The sequence below is a fragment of the Thermobia domestica genome, chromosome 7 (assembly GCF_964235325.1).
Source record: "Thermobia domestica chromosome 7, izTheDome1.hap1.1, whole genome shotgun sequence".
Taxonomy (NCBI): domain Eukaryota; kingdom Metazoa; phylum Arthropoda; class Insecta; order Zygentoma; family Lepismatidae; genus Thermobia; species Thermobia domestica.
The window spans coordinates 52,852,397-52,870,397 of NC_137460.1; the positions used below are offsets into that span (position 1 = coordinate 52,852,397).

The 18,001-nt window shown below is 36.4% G+C and overlaps 1 protein-coding gene across 1 annotated transcript in view; it reads right to left on the bottom strand.

Moving 5' to 3' along the window:
- The window catches only part of LOC145689186 (uncharacterized), a 142,920-nt gene that overhangs the window by 27,767 nt on the left and 97,152 nt on the right, over positions 1 to 18,001 (bottom strand). Inside the window, exon 6 of the mRNA XM_081763319.1 lies at positions 14,690 to 16,052. Within this exon, the coding sequence (XP_081619445.1) occupies positions 14,690 to 16,052 (1,363 nt within the window). The remainder of the gene's footprint in view (positions 1 to 14,689; positions 16,053 to 18,001) is intronic.

Genomic DNA, 18,001 nt, shown 5'->3' on the forward strand with positions numbered 1-18,001 from the left:
TGGGTTACAAAAACGTACACTACTTCCTTCTTTTGTAAGAAATGTTGCATTCTCTAACAAGACCCCAACAATAGTCCCCCATCATTGAAGGATCCCATCGTCTCTGGTACCTTTTCTCCATTGCCATTATATCTTGGTGGAATCTTTCCCCCTGTTCGTCGCTGAGAACACCTAGGTTAGCAGGAAAGAAGCTGAGGTGGGAGTGCAAAAAGTGGATTTTTAAAGACATCCTACAACCCAACTCTTTGTATTTCTGTATCATGGCCTGTACGATTTGTGTAACTCTCAGCTTTGTTATTGCCCAGAAAGTTGCGCACAACACACTTAAATGCTGTCCAGGCAGCTAGCTCAGCACTGTTTAACTTGCTGTCAAAGCTATCATCAAGCATTAATTTCCTAATTTGGGGACCAATAAACACTCCCGCTGAAATCTTAGCATCACTCAGGTTAGGGAACTTATCTCGCAAATACTTGAAACCTTCACCAGATGTGTCCATGGCTTTGACAAAGTTTTTCATATGTCCTAACTTGATATGAAGTGGCGGTAGTAATATCTTATTAGGATCTACCAAAGGAGCGTATTTGACGTTGCATTCTCCAGGTACGTAATTCACTCTAGGTTCCCATTCCTTCACTTCATAATGTTTGTCATCAGCTCGGCTATCCCATAAACATAAAAAACATTGGTACTTCGTGTAACAGCACTGCAGTCCTAATAAAATACCAACTACCTTGAGATCACAACATATTTGCCAACAATGGTCCTTGTAATTTATAAGATTTAGCAAAGTTGACATGGTGTCATAGGATTCCTTAATCTTCACTGAGTGCGCAAGTGGTATAGAAGGTTTTTTTATTTCCATTATGTAAAAGGACAGCTTTAATGCTGACCTTTGACGCGTCGATAAATAACCTCCATTCTTCTGGAACGTAAGGAATCCCTAGCTCCGCCATCAACCCATTTATATCCGTACATACGCACACATTATCTTGCATTGAGAAATAGCTTGAAAATTGAACATGCCTTTTCCTGTACACTGATATGTTCGTTTCTGCATCCAATAAGTTCCACTGCTGGAGTCTTGATCCCAGAAGTTCCGCCTCTTGTTTTGTCAGGTGCAAATCACGGACTAGGTCATTAAGTTCACATTGCCGGATGAAATGTGGCTCGCGAACACAGTCAGGGATGAACGTTGGATCCTTGGATGTACATGTCGATGGTTCATCAAGGTCATGATCATCATCAGAGTCTTTTGGCCATATCTCTTCCCAGTTGGTAGGGGGCTCGGGAAGTGGAAGTTCATCCCCGTGCGGAATAGGTCTAATTGCGGATTTAACGTTGGGATAACTTATTGTGTATTTGCTTTTTTTAGAATGTCCCTTAACTACTGTGAGACAAAAATAACAATCATCCAGATGATTGGTGGGTTCTCTCCACACCATTGGTACAGCAAATTTCATGAACCTCCGTTTCCCTTTGGCCCATGCAAGTAAAGTGACGTAGCACGACGCACAAATTATGTTGGGTGCCCAAGTTTTGTCCTGATCTTCCACACGACATCCGAAATATATATAATATGCTAGTTTCACCGATGGCGTAATGGATTTACACTGTCCTTTAGCTACAAACTGGCCACACACATAACAAAAACTATTTGGTGAGTTAACACACGAACGCCGTTCTCTTGACGCCATTGTACTGATCACAAACTAAACTTCTGGTCTTAGTTGGGTATAATGCCGTTAAGATCAAACATGAAAGCACTCTTAGCAGCAAAGACAACTTTGAAAGTGAAGTAGTGTTAAACCACACGTCAATATAAAAATGTACAAAACTCCCTCACCAGGTGTCAAGAACACACGAAAGAAAGAAATGCGCGGGGGAGGGGGGAAACGATACCGTAGTGGAAAATTCAGACTGTATTAGTTCATTGTTGTCAACAATGAGTCTGTATTCCATTCTTTCTTTCTTTTGCATTCTGTTACATTTGATAACAAATATTGATAACCATTTAATGAACAAAACGAAAAAACTTGGAGAATTGTATATATATGTATTAAGATATACATATACTGTACGTTTTTAAAAAATATACGTTGGAAGTACATTCTATTTTTATACACGTTTCTAATTTACAGAGAGCAATACAAGTGTGTTGTTGACTCTTGTAAATATTCATTTTTATGTCTATGTTTGTAGTAATAAAGCAAGTCATTTTTACCCCAACTCAGGAGATCTGAAAGCATTACTATCAGGTGCAATAAACAGTGCACACAGTATACATACAAATATATTTATTTCTCTAGAAAGAACAAAGCGATTTTTACGAAACTTTTAGGGTTTATTAAATATAAATCAAGGTATACTTAGGTATAATTTCTATGTTACTATATGTAAGGGGACAGGAGCTAGTGGAATAAAATATCTGAAAAAGGAAAATTTTTGAGGGAATTTCCCGAAAATCCCTGTTACGGGAAAACTGTACGTGATGGAGAGAAACCGAGTGCATATTCGAATTCAGCGCAAAAAGTTCCTTTGAGATCAGGTGATTTTTCTCATGTAACAAACAAAAAGTTTAAATTTGTTAACTAGTGTAATCGAGGCACTCCTATTTATTTACACGTGCTGGGAAATTCGCATTCGGAAGCAATGGAGGCGCGCCCTTACGAAGGACGTAACTAAGATCAATCTTATCATTACAGTACAGCCTTAAACTTACTTCAACAGCAATACTTGTTCCATCTCTAATATGATTTGGAACTGAGATACTTTATTTCAGTACACAGTGATAAATGCCAACTGCAAGCGGTTGATATACAGAGTAATAATAAAATTTACATCAATGGTCAATTTACAGAGGCTGTAACACCCAGGCTCGATATCCGGCGGGAGCTCATGTGGTTCGGATTCAACGTTAATCAGTAGGTCCCGTCTCACATAGCCTCGCTGCCGAAAGAAATGTTAAAATAACTCAACAAAAGCTCTAACTTTACAGAATTTAATGTATTCATTCATAACTAATTCATGGTAGCCGAGACAATTAAAGTAACTCCAGTTCTCTAGTTCGTTTTATTATTTATTTTTCGTTTTCGTCTTAACTTAAACTACTAAATGCTTCCCAAAGAGATTGAGTTGCTTCTTTAAAATCCACTGGTCCTCTTAACTCAATGTGTAAAATACAAGCCAACCAAATAAATATATTTGAAAAGGCGTAAATGAAACACTACAGCAGCAATCACTTGCCCTACGATTTGTATTTTAAGAAAAAAAAAACTATTATTCTCATTCTCTTCCTAAGATTCATTTCTTTTACTATTGTTCTATCTTTTTAGTCCTTTAAGCATCTGGTTTCTTAGAAGCTTCTAAAGTAGTTTTATATATATCTCATGTATTTCCAATATCAGCGATATCTCCGGTCCATTTTAGATGTCTCTATTTTATTATATAGTAACTCTGTGATGTTTCGTGTTATAACACTTGTAAATGTTCAACCTTTTTTAATTTTATTTATCTATTTATTTCATTTTATTTTTTATTTACAAGCAACGAGAAACTCTTTCGGATAACCCTTAGCATTCATCCTATTTCTCTATGCAACTTAGTAAGGAACTTTCACATCTATATAGCAGAATGAAAAATGTAGTTTAGTACACTTTGTTTCAGTTTCGTCGATAAAAATAAGAAACATTTTAAGCGATGTCGTAACGTGGATTTCATCCATTAAACTGCTTTTCCTATTCATTTTATTTCATTGTTCTATTCGTTCTTATTACTCACTACAACTTTTAAGTATTTGAATTTATTCATTTCTGTTGCACTAATATTTACTTGATATCTCCGTAAATACAATTTCGGTTTTTCACAATTTACTTGTATCCATATTCACTTCCAGATCGATTTCCTTACACATTGATAGTATGATATTACCGCTTTCTTGCACAGATCATCTGCATTAGTATACGTCACCTGCACACGCGCAGATAGTTTACGTTATTTGATGTTAACTAACTTAAATGTATTTTTCGTTTTTCTTAATAATGCACTACTTCTACAAATAATAAAAAAAATTTCAAAGCTTTCAGATTGTTTATCCGTTCCTTTGTATTGGGTATTGTTTACTTTATTTCCCACATCAATTTCAATTTCTCTACTTAAAAAAAAAAAAAAAAAAAAAAAAAAAAAAATCGTCATCGATTCATGGTTTTAGAAGAAAAGCTAAACAGCACTGTATGCAACAAGGATGTTATAAATAGAGGATCTGCCCATATGTATCGTCATTCTATTAAATCGTAAGCCAAAAAACAACCGAGCATGGGCACGTCTGATTGGCTACTCTCGTTTCCACCATCGTCTGATTGGATACTTTCGTTTCCGCCATGATTGTTGGCTCAAAACATTGCGATCCTATTGGGCGGAGTGGGCAGAGTAGGGGTGGTGAAACTGTGACGTATGGCTTCAAGATTTTGTTGTAAGGGCAGATCCTCTATTTTATAAGATCCTTGGTATGCAATGAATTTAGGTATAGTGTCCAATATTTTGTAATGTAATCCCATTTTTTTTCCAGAGTTCCTATATCTTAGTTTATTTTATATTCTTTTGTTCTAATAAAACACGAAGATTCGTAGATGGATCTTTCAATTTGCGAAGAGGCCCTTTATAAGATAGTTACCTTCTTTGTGGTGTTGCTTAGTTTCCGTAAGCTATTTACATAATCTGTCACTGCTGTTTTATTACTTTCAGGATCTCTTTATGTGGTCTTTTACTCTAGTTTCAACATTTATTTTTGTCATACTAATATATGCTAGTTTGCATTGTTAGCTAACTTTATGAATTTCAGAATGAATCTCAAGCATCTTATAAAATAGAGGATCTGCCCTTACAACAAAATCTTGAAGCCATACGTCACAGTTTCGCCACCCCTACTCTATCCACTCCGCCCAATAAGATCGCAGTGTTTTGAGTCAACAATCATGGCGGAAACGAAAGTAGCCAATCAGACGTGCCGATTCTCGGTTGTTTTTTGGCTTCATTGATTTAGTAGGATGAAGATATATATGAGCAGATCCTCTATTTTATAAGATCCCTGATGAATCTTGAGTCTTCATCTTCTTCAACTGTGAAAAATCAATATAATAAAATTCCTGAGAACAAGATAGGGATATAGTATACGTAAAGCCGCGTCAGTTCCCGAAGGAGCTGGACGCTCATACTTTTAGGGATTATTCATTGAATATCTACAAACTTACCAAGGGGGTAACAAAGCGACTTTGATTTACTTATCAACTGATACGAAAATAAAAAAGTACGTACCTGTACTTTATATCTGCATGTGTAGTGCCCTTGTACTTTATCTATGACTATGTGTGTGTGAGGGGGGGAGGGGGGAATTTAACGCATATCGCATGTCTTGTGCACATGGATACTTCTTACTATTGCACTACGTAGAAAATTTATGGTATTTCATGTAGAAGTGGTAATAGAACACAGAAGAAACGCAGATCACGGCGTTCTCATGTATACTATTACCCAAGATAGCTATATCATTGTAGCTTAAACTATTGTATAGACTACAAAAGTTGGCTAAAAAGTATTTTTACTTTCTCAGAGTAGCCTTAAGATGTACGAATTTAAATAGTACTTCAATGAGTATAAATGTTACTACTTTGACTCAAAAATTTATTCTGAATTTTACGAAGTTAGCTGCCAATGCAAACTTAAACAAATTAATATGGCAAAAATAAATTTTTAAACTATTATAAAAGAGGACATAAGAGATTCTAAAGATAATGAAACAAGTCTCAGAATTACTTACGTAAATAAGATAATTATCCTATAAAGACCTCTTCGCAAACTGAAGGTTTCATTTACGAATCGTATTAGAACTAAGGAATCTAAATATAACAAAGATAGATAAACCCTAGCCAAACAATGGGATTATACTATAAACTATTGGACACGAAACAAATAAATTCACGGCATATTTGTTTTTGCTTTTCTTCTAAAACCACGAGCCGCTTGATGAAGATTTCGGAAATTAGTGAAATCGAAACTGATTGGGAAAACAACAAACAGTAAAGGGTAGTTCCATTAATTATTACATGAATACTTCTACGATTAATTATCTTCTTTATATTCATTATATCTCATAAAAGAAAACAAAAATCGGAAGTATATGTTTCTGAAAATAAATCAGAATACGGTTGCAAATATTTTCCACACTTTACTTATAAAGAAAGAGTGCAGACACTTCACAGACTGTTAACAGCATATTGGGACAGAAGACTTGTAAATAGCTATTAGATCATCACAAGACTTGTAAATAGCTATTAGGTCATTTAAACAGCATTTTATAAATAATAACATGAGAAACTTTCAAAATATGTAACACTATTCCCAGTTTCTTGCATGATTTACAAAATATAAAAAAGAAACAGAATTCATTTCAATCCTTTTTGCAGTTTTCTTTTCTTATATATTTTCTTCTATTGCTCTGACGAATGAGTGTTCCATATTGATAAAGATCACAATAAATACTATTCCTATGTCAGATAGATTTAATAGTACATAAAAATACACTGCATTTAGGGTACAAAAGATTAATACTTCTAAAAAGTTTAATCACTTTTTTATATATTTATTTTACAATACATAATGGTTTTCCATCATATTTTTATCAAGCACAAAGTCCAGATTTTCCACCCACCTATTGTTAATGTCTCATTTAAAACACAATGTCCCATTGAGTACCAATGTTACATAAGACAGGACCTATGGTCAACATGGGATGTAAACCATACGTATCCCTAACAGAAATTAAACCCGAACCACGAACGCTAATTACCTCAACTATTCAGTAGCACAGCAGTAAGTTGAAATGAGCTTTTACCAATCTATTCAACTAACAGATGTGTGTCTGTGTGTTCTACAATAACTTTCATCAAATTCATCCAATTTTATTGACATCTGGCATGTTCTTTCTTGCAACTTCGCCAAATAAGCTCGTTGTTTAGGGTTGAAATCCATCAACAATAAGGGAATAAAATCAATCCCATGTTCACATATACGTAACCTAATAACGGTTTCCCAGTATAATGTTGGTAAAAACTGATTCGAGTTTGACACAAAAACGTGAAGATTTCTTTAGGCTTTTTCAATCATAAACTGTTTTAGAACTAAGGGGAGATAATTCATTCCAGACAGGGAAGCCTGCCTATTATTCCTACTGTTTGGGTTCAAATGAGTGACAGTTGTGTGTGTAAATTTATCCCTACTCCATCTTTAAAACTATATTCCGCAATAAATTCCGTAGAAATTCTTCAGTTTTCATGATGTATAATACTAAATATATATTTCTTTCAGACTTAAGGCTTACTCATATTTTACAGTTGAAACCAGAGGAAATTCACCATTCTTAGGGGTGAGGGAGGAGGAATCTGAACTATGCCATTTTCAGAAATTATTAAATTTTCATAAGACACTTGTGATTTCTTCGAGGATTTTCAACAGAACCAACGCTTCAGGTTGATGTCAGTCAGGGACCGGGAAGCGGGTCAATGTTTGATTTGAACTTTTTCTTTTTCTTTACCGTCCCACGTTATGCACCAAGGTTATGGGAGGCGCGGTGATGATGCTAATGAATGAAATGGTAGAACGAAGTGGGAGGAAACAGAAGAACCCATAGAAAACAGACACACACGATGTTTGTCCACCACAAAGCCCATTTGGCACGAGTTGAAGCATAACCGAGGAATCCCTGCAGTCTACTGGCTAATCCGCACGAAGTCCCAGATTCGATTTCTTAACGGAAATCCCTGATTGTATTACGGTGGTTCGGATTCCACCTTAAACTGTAGGTCCGCGTCTCATAGCCTCGGCGCAAAAGACACTAAATTTCAATAAACATCAACAACTGTTTATAATAGTACTTTCGCTTAAGTTCCCTTATCACTGGATTGACACTCTCTCTCTCTATGGCCAATGCTGCGTTTACAAAAGCTTTCCACTGACTTCTATCCTTAGCCAATTGGATCGTTTCTATTTTGTATTCCTATCTTTGCGAGATCCATCTTAATATTGTCCTCCCATCTGCGTCCAGGTCTTCATAATGGTCGTTTCCCGATTGGTCTTCCAGTCAAGATTTTGAAAGCGTTTCTACTTTCTTCCATTCTAGCTACATGATCTGCCCACCTAAGCCTCCTAGACTTGACGACCCTAATAATGTTGGGTAAACCGTATAAATTACGTAGTTCCTCGTTATGAAGTTTCCACCATTCCCCATTCTCGTTCTTCTTGGGTCCGAATATTCGTCTCAGGATCTTGTTCTCAAATATTTTCAGTCTATGTTATCCCCTCAGAGTAAGCGACCATGTTTCGCAACCATACAGAACAACAGGCATGATTATCGTTTTATATATTTTAAGCTTCAAATTCCTCGACAGAATTCGCGACGACAAGGGATTTTGAACCAAATAGTAACACGAATTCCCTGCACTTAGTCGACATTTAATTTCTTCATGAATATGATTTTCGTCTGTTAATATTGATCCTAGATATTTGAAAGTATCCACTTTATCAAAAGTATTATTTAATATTTTAACGTATCCATACTTTGCTGTATTACGGTCCCGACGCACTTCCATGTATTTAGTTTTCTCTGCATTTACTTTTAAACCGATGTCCCTGCAAGCGTTTAGTAAGATCTCAGCACTTCTTTCTATTGTTCTCCTATCATCCCCTATTAAATTTACATCATTAGCATACGCCATAACCTGGTGAATACCGCTCAACTCTAGGCCCTGGTTGCTATCTTTGATTTTCTTTATAGCGTATTCCAGAACAAAGTTGAATAATAATGGCGACAACGCATCTCCTTGTTCCAGGCCATTTTCGACGTGAAAGGTCGTAGACAAAAATCTTCCTACCCGGACTTTACTTGGGGATTCATTTAAACATATCTTAATTAATCTAATTAGCTTTCTCGGTATTTCGTTCTGTAAGAACGTTGTATAATGTTTCTTTCCTAACCGAGTCGTAGGCCTTCCTAAAATCAATAAATAATTGATGTACCGGGGTATTGTATTACCACTTCTTTTCGAGTATTTGTCGAATGGTAAATATTTGGTCGATAGTTGATCGATTTCGTCTAAATCCGCACTGATAATCTCCAATAATTTCATATGCGTATGGGGTCAATCTTGCTAGTAGAATATTTGAAAGAATTTTATGGGTTGTTGACAGAAGAGAAATGTCTCGATAATTATTACAGTCAGTTTTGTCGCCTTTCTTGTGAATTGGAACAATGATTGATTCTTTCCACTCTTGTGGTACCGTAATTCTTCCTTGTTCCAGATAAGGAGAATGAGTTTGTGTATCTTGTTCCACTATTTTTCGCCTCCAGCTAAAATTAACTCAGCCGGAATTTCGTCTACATCCGGAGATCTGTGTTTCTTTAATTTCTTTAATTTCTTTACAGCGATTTCTACTTCTATTCGGTTGGCTACTGGATTGACACAGAGGAACAAAATGGATTGAATGGACTGGATCATTTCACGATCAAGCAGAGAACGCTAAGAAAGTTAATAAAAAATACAAATGAAATTGTAGAAGTGAGTGATTCATTATTGCCCAAGCCATACTGCAGCAGGAAGAAACATGAAATGTGAACAGGAGATCCCTTGTCACGAAACTTACGGATAAGGAAAGATTTTTGGAAATACCCATTCTAAAGAAGATTCAAAATTTCACCGAAGAATATATATAAATCGAATCCCTGGCATTGGAGAGATGAACTCTTTCTAAAAATAAAGGAAATCATGCTTCCTCGTTTTCTAAAATCCCGCTCTAAAAGTCGTGGGAAGGTGACATTAATAAATTACTCAAATTTCCCTTTGTTTAATCAGAAAGTGTTGAATGTGAGGATTCGTTTAAGTTGGAGATTTGAAATTCCGTATATAGACATTTAATTAGAAAAGGGAAACACGTATTTCAGCGTTTCTGAAAATTCCCCTGCAAAAGGGGTAAAGAGGTCAATTTCAGTCATATTGCAATTTTCCTTTATCCATTCACAAAGTGCAGACTGTAAGAATTCGTTTAAGTTGGAGATATAAAATTCGGTATATACACTCTTAAATAATAATAAAAAAATAAAAATAAAAAAAACAGAATGAAGGTTTTAGCGTTTTCAAAATTTCGCTCTCAAGGGAGAAAAGAAAGGACAACTCAATATTGAAATTTACCTTTTTATTTATTTATTTATTTATTCACAAAGTGACTATGTGGGGATTCGCTTAAACTGAAGGTGTAAAATTCGGTTTATAATGTCTTATAAAAGTAATGAAATATATGTTTCACTGTTTTTGAAAATTCTGCTCCTAAGGAGGGGGGGGGGGAGGAGGAGATTTCTATAATATTAAATTTTCCCTTCATTTCTTCACAAAGTGCTAAATGTGGAGATTCGATTAACTTGGAGGCGAGAAATTTGATACATGAACTCTCATATAAAAATAAGGGAACATACATTTCAAAGCTTTTGAAAATTTCGCTCCTAAGAGATAAAACTGGGGTCAATTCTGTAATATCCAAACTTCTCGTTCTTTATTTAGATAGTGTTCAATTTGAGGACTCACTTAAGTTGAAGATGTGAAATTCGGTTCTATTAAAACCTCATAGACGAATATCCTGAATAAAGGTCTTATTACATAGGTTCCAAGGAACGGACACCCATTCGAATGCCACTGAAAAGGATGAGAAGTAAAATGAAATGAAATCTTTAACTTTTACGTCCCACAGTTATGCCGGTTAAGCTAAAGGAGACGGTGATGATGAGAGATGACTGAAATGGTGGAATGAAGAAAGTGGGAGGAAACGGGAGAACCCCGAGAAAAACCACGAGCACGGTGTTTGTCCACCACAAAGTCCACACTGTGCGAGCTGGGATCGAACCAGGGACCCCAAGCACCGGAGGTGAACGCTCTAGCACTGAGCCACCGCGCCCCTCTGGATGAGAAGTAACCAGGACGTATACCTAATATGCATTTTCTCATGGAAAATTTTTGTAAGTTTGAAATCAAATTCAGAAGAATTGTACATAAAACAAATCAACTTTAATTAAATTCTATATTATGCTATACACGCTTACTTAGGATGGTCAAATAAAAAGTAAAAGAAACTGCTATGCACGCAAGCAAGTCGGAGGAAAGCTGTTGTTATATCGAAAACTGGTGTCATAATACCTGTTAGCAAATTTGGACGCGGGCCTATCGCTCTACACATAATCTTGATCCCAGGGCATTTTCGCCAGAAAATGTAATTTTCATAACCTTACATTATGCAGTTTTTATTCTTGCGTCGTCTACAGGCACATTCTCATTGGCTACACTGTCTATCTGCCAGAACTAAAGGCCTGGGATCTGTTGGACGAGGATGTTCGCACGTTCTTCGAGAGAACAATGCACTATAGTAGATCACGAATAAAGATACTACGAAATGCTCCAATACACGAGAAATCATTCCAAGACAGAGATTGTTCTGAGTGCATTTCACTAAAATGAAAATAATGCTCAAAATAACACAAAACAAAACTATCATACGGTATATAAACTCTCAACTTAAAATATTACGCGTTTCAGCGTTTTCGAAAATTTGGTCTTTACGAGGCAGAGGGCAATTTCTTTAATATCGATATTTTCTTTTACTTATTCACAGTGTCGCATGTGATCTGCTTAAATTACAGAATTTGTGAAAATCACAATATAAACTCTCAAACAGTGGGACAAGTGATTCAGCATTTTGGAAAATTTCGCTCCTTAGGAAAGGAAAGGTGCTCATTACTCTAATAATCAAATTTCTTTCTTTGTTGAGAAAGTGCCCCGTTGTGAGGATCTGCTTAAGTTGGAGATGTGAAAATCGGTGTATTGAACTCAAAAATAATTAAATACGTGTTTCAGCGTCTGCGGAAATTCCGCTTCTATAGAGGGTAAGGGGGGAAATTCTGTAATATTATGATTTTCCGTTATTTATTCAGAAAACGCTGAGCGTGACGATTCGCTTAAGTTGGAGATGCGAAAATTGTTAAACTTTTAATTCATATAAGGGAAACACATAATTGAGCGTTTTCGAAAATTCCACCCCTGGAAGGGGCGGAGCGGGGGTATATGCATGATTATAAAGGGCGGTTATAAAGTCCTTGCTATAAAACAAGGACTTTTTTAAATAATGATATTGTAATGAAATAAATGTTAAGATCTTTATTGAATGCTATTCCGTCTGGTATCGTCAGAAATGTCATGGATCACTTCACTAATCGTAACTTTCAGGTCCTGCAAATCCTTTGGTTTTTCCGCATATACCTATGTCTTAACATGACCCCATAACCAAAAATCTCAGGGTGATAAATCGGGGGACCAAGGGGTGGGGCCTCTGCGCCCAATCCACCTGCCAGGTGGCTCACGATGAAGGTAATCCCTGATAACTTGTGCAAAATGTGTGTGTGTGGGGGGGGAGGGCTCCGTTTTCCTGGTAGTGGATGGATTCCCAACCTAACCAATTCGGACGTCAGGAAATTTGCAAGCATTTGAAGGTATGTCTCCCCTGTTACAATGTTTTCGTCACGGAAAAATGGGTCTATGAGGTGATCCATTGATACGGCACACTTCACATTTACTTTCGGGCTGTCTCTTTCGTGTGTTTCATTTTCATTAAGATTTTCAGTTCCAGAAACAAGACAGTTGTGCCTGTTTAACCTCCCTGAAACATGGAAAGTTGCCTCATCTGAGAACATGAGTAACTGCAGGAATTTCTTGTCATCCAGTTGTTTCAGCATCAGTCCACAGAACTCTAGTTTCTTGTCTTGATCTTCTTATGTCAGTTCATGCACAAATTTAATGTTGTACGATTGGGCTTTCAAATGTTTACGCATTATCTTGCACGTTGTTGACTGAAGGGGATTTTCGCGAAATCGATTTTCTTGGATTTCTTTCCAGGCTGTTGGCAACCCTTCGCACCGTATTTGGGCTCACTGGCGGCCGACGACTTCTTTGCATACCATAAACACTCCCGGTAGCCAGAAACCTGCTGTGCCATCTCTTTATACTCCTGACATCAGCAAGTGCTTTTTTTGTACACTCATCTGAAGTTTTGCTGCACCAACACACCTAAATTAAGTTCTGCATACCAACACACACACACACACACACTGTGTTTTCTCTTCTATCGTCGCTATTTTCATGACCTTTGTTGTCACCAGTGTTGCCAAACTCATCATTGAAATAGTGCTGCCAACCAAAAATTTACAGATCATCGCACAATTTAAAATGTATTTCACTGCAATATCATTATTATTATTATTTATTTTTTTTTTCAAAAAACTTATAAGCATTTGTTTTATAGCGCGGACTTTATACCGGGTGTCTACTGAAATTCCAAAATGAAATTTCGTGACTTTCGTGACTTTTTCTTTATCAAACCATAAAACTTCGTAACTATCTCAAGAGCGAATTTGAGTGCGAATCAGGCCAAATTTCTATGCATGTGACAGAAACGTGCTTTGCTTGCGATTTGCTAGCGTCTAAAGCCGATCCTAGACATTTTATGGCACTGAATTTTGACATTTTATAAAACAAAGTTTTTTAGTCAATATTTATGTGTACAGACAAAAAAATCATGACCCAAAAGCTAAATTTCGTGACTTTTTCTTGACTTTCATGACCGTTTTCTGATTTCGTGACTTCGTGACCGATAGACACCCTGTTATAGCAACCCTGTTTAGAAGAGTAAAAAAGATTCACTGAAAATTCACGCCATATTAATATATCTAGAAACGTGAGATTTAAACAGAAAATTCCTTTTGTTAGAAGAGCAATGAATAAGAAATGATTTTTTAAATTTTTTTTAAAAAAGTAGTACGCTAAGTTAGGTAAGGGGGGCTGAAATGTTTCGCCAGAATAGAGTAAAAAATAAATTCCTGGATAGCAATATGAAACTCGATATAATACTAAACTCCTCATGAAAAACTATTATATGAAACTCCTCGTTAAAAATAAGCGGGCACGTGTTACAGGGTTTTCGAAAATTCCCGTTTAAAGTTTTTTTCTTTCTTTTCTTTCCAAACTCTGCATTGAAAGCTACGTTGTGAGTTGTTTATGATCGCATCACGGGAAAACGGCTGGAAAAAACTCTGAAATGAATTTTGGAACATAGCTTCAATCAGCACTTTGATTAACGGGCGTATCCTAAGGGGTAAGAGAGTTTAAATATTTTCCTTAAGGCGGTTCAAATATTTTCCACATACTTATTCTCCACGCTCGAAGATCAGCCATTTCAGCTAGTAATTATATAACTTCGTACCACTGGTTTCTGTTTATTTCTTTAATATTAAAGACTACAACGGTGGGACTTTAACGTGGGCTTCGTTCAAGGTACTCTTACAGAGAAAGTATACATCTTAGGTATTCGAGACACCAGTTGGACTAATAAAGCAGGATTTAAAAAGGTAACGTGACGCCGAAGTCAAACTAAGCAACTCCAAGCTCGAATCTGTGACCCTTCACACCTCAAATAAACATTACGAATTACATCGCCATGGTCTCTAAGAAAACCAACACTTCAATCAAGATGACCTGCACCGCAAGATATAAATAACCAGCACCACACTTTATATGTTATGGAATGCACTTACTATCAATTTATAACATCTTTGTGACAATATGACTTATGCCTACCAACGTGGCTCTTCTGAGCAAATGGTTTAAAGCAAATGTCACATTTATAAGGAGATTCTCCTGTGTGAACTCTTACATGTTTCCCAAAATATGCTTTATCTACAAAACTCTTTCCACATATATCACAATGATATGGCCTTTCTGTTTTGTGAACGTCGCCATGTTTAAGTAATGAAGATTTCTGAGCAAATGCCTTGCCACATCTATCACACACGTAAGGTCGTTCTCCTGTATGAATGCGTGTATGATTAACAAGAGTGGTTCTATCAGCAAAAGAGAGACCGCAAGCTGTGCAAAGAAAAGGCTTCTCACCAGTGTGCGTGCGAATGTGCTTATCGAGAAGACTTCTGCTGACAAAAGCTTTCCCACATTGTTCGCAACCGAAAGGTTTCTCTCCTATGTGAACTGCCTTCATATGACGAGTTAGCTGAGAGCTACCAACAAACGACATTCCACACTGTTCGCATTCGTACGGTTTCTCTCCTAAATGGCGCCGCACATGTATAAATAAATCATTCTTTTTTGAGAATGCTTTTGGGCATATTGTACACGCATGTGGTCGTTCTCCATTATGTACACGCATATGCTCAACGAGATGGCTATTTCTACTGAAAGCTCGTCCACACTGTTTACAAACACACGGTCGCTCTTCATCTGTATTTTGGTTGTGTGTTCGACTTTGCAAATGTTTCTGTAGTCCTTCCAACACTTCGAAACTCTTGCTACAAAGACTACATTGATACGGTTTCTCTCCACTATGATCTTTTTTCATATGCACCTTTAGTTCGTCGCTTTCTTGAAACTTTTTTTCACATATTTTACATTGTTTAGGGTCACTATCACTTACATGAATATGACTATGAGCCGTGAGAGTTTCACTGTTAGCAAAACCCCTACCACAAGTTCCACAAATAAATGGTCTTTTTCCCATATGGCGTCGCACGTGCCTTAAATAATACTTTCGATCGACAAAACGTTTCTGGCATAAATCACAGACAAATGGCTTTCGTCCGCTGTGACGTCGTAAATGAATTTTCAGTTCTGCTCTCCGAGTAAAACTCCTCTCACATTGGTTACACTGGTACGGCCGATGTCCGGTGTGAATCATCAGATGCTCTTTCAAATTGCTGCTGCTCTTAAAAGATTTTCCACAGATGCTGCACATGTTGAAATGAGCATTGAAGTCATCCAAACTGTTGTCTTCCTCTTCTTCTGCTTCTTCTTCTTCTGACTGTTCTACACGAGAATTCGATGACGCATTCCCAGTCGTTTCAACGACTTTAGACGAAGCGACATCCGTCGGTGTTTCACGTGAGTAACTGAAAGTTAAAACACTACATTAAAATTAAATGTACATCAGATTACTGGTATATTAAGTGAATATATACGGGGCTTACGAAAAAGCAGTGAATGAAGTACTCATACGGCAATTTTTTGCCAAAGTACCCCCATACTCAAACACTGAAATGTAAAAGCGCCTTCGATATATATATATATATAGTTACGTTATGAACATATAATGAGTATGGTTTCAACCCACTGTCCACACTCAGTTTTATGATTTCGAATAAAGAATAGTTATAAAAGATTTAATTTATATCGCAGATGGTTATAAATAGTATTCAAAGTGAAAAATCACTAGAGCCAATATGTTTTGTTGGGAGTAATCATTCCAGTTATTAACTAATGAAGAAAGGGGGGGGGGAGTGGTTCAGTTCAACCTGACACTTACATACATAGTTTTTAAGGGGGTACGTCAGACAAGTGCATACCATTCGCTTATATCACTGTTCATAATGATGACTCTTGCAAATATAGAATGACTAAAATGATTACAAACTATCTGGAAACTACATGTGACTTAATTTCAGTTTCAGAACGTCATTAGATTTACAGAGTATCTTCATTATATCGAGTTAGACTTTAGTTAGTGCCTTGATAATATTAATACAACGAGGTAAAATCGAAAAGTCTTTGTCCCTATTTTTTTTCGAATATGTAATATACTTTTATATAAAATCGGGATATACCAGCAATGTGGTGGGCTTTTCCTGGAACGGCCCCACTGCAACTTCCGATTTCTTTCACCACATGGCTCTGTTATCAGTTGCTAAAGATGACTGGAAAGCTCAGGACGTCCACGTCATAGGAGCTGCGAAGTGTTATTCGTTTTGGGACAGTCGGGGACCACTCCTACTTGATTTCCTGCTAAGAGATGAAACCATCAACACAGAACCCTACTGCCACATACTGTCCCATCTCCAAGTTGAGGTAACGACAAGTGCCTTAACACATAGAAAAAAAGACAAAGGCGCAAAGAATACTGTGTATACACTTGTTTTTCGTTCATGGTCTGTTATCTGGCAATAAATCAGTAGGACAAAGACTTTGCGATTTTCCCTCGTATTATTATTATTATTATTATTATTATTATTATTATTATTATTATTATTATTATTATTATTATTATTATTATTATTATTACTGTTTTCTTTGTTTTCAATGCCTGAATATACTCTAGTGATAAACAAAATTTCCACTATAACTTGAATCAATATTATTCATCGCTAAGCAATAGGGTGCATAATTTCATTATGTCTTTCACCATATTGATAACTTTCCGATTGCGACAACTTCAAGAAAAATGTTTAATCATACCTTCCATAAAAATTCTCAAAATTTCACAACGCATGCTGTCTTCTCTCACTAAGACTTTCAACTGAAAGCTATTGCTTTAGTTGACACCAATGATGGACAAAAGGTAAATTTAAAAAAAGAGACCCCTCCCATTTTTTTTTCAAATTATCATTAAATATGGCGTGCGTTTAATGTGCGGAACTGAAAAGATATTTGTAAAAACAAAGAAAAACTTAATTATATTACTTTTTTCTCTATTTTACGCGCATGTCTTGATTTTTGCGTAATATATTGACGAACCAGTCCCGTAAGTTTGAAGGTCCTATAATATCTGCTTCTAATTCAGGTGAGCTGAATTTTGCTCTCTGATCGAGAAAAGATGAATTGAATTTTCTAATTTTACATTCCATGGATATCCACTTTAGGCTAAAGGAGACAGATGATTAATGGAAGCGAATGTTTTTGGATTGGTAATCTACAAGAAAACTAGAGAATCCCAAGAAAATTAAAGAACGCAACGTTGCACACCACAAACTCATTTCGCCTGGAATCGAACCAATGACCATTTGCACCAGAGGTGAGCGATCTACCACCGAGACACCGTGCCTGAATCAAAAAATGGTTTTGATAAAATTATATGCAGTGA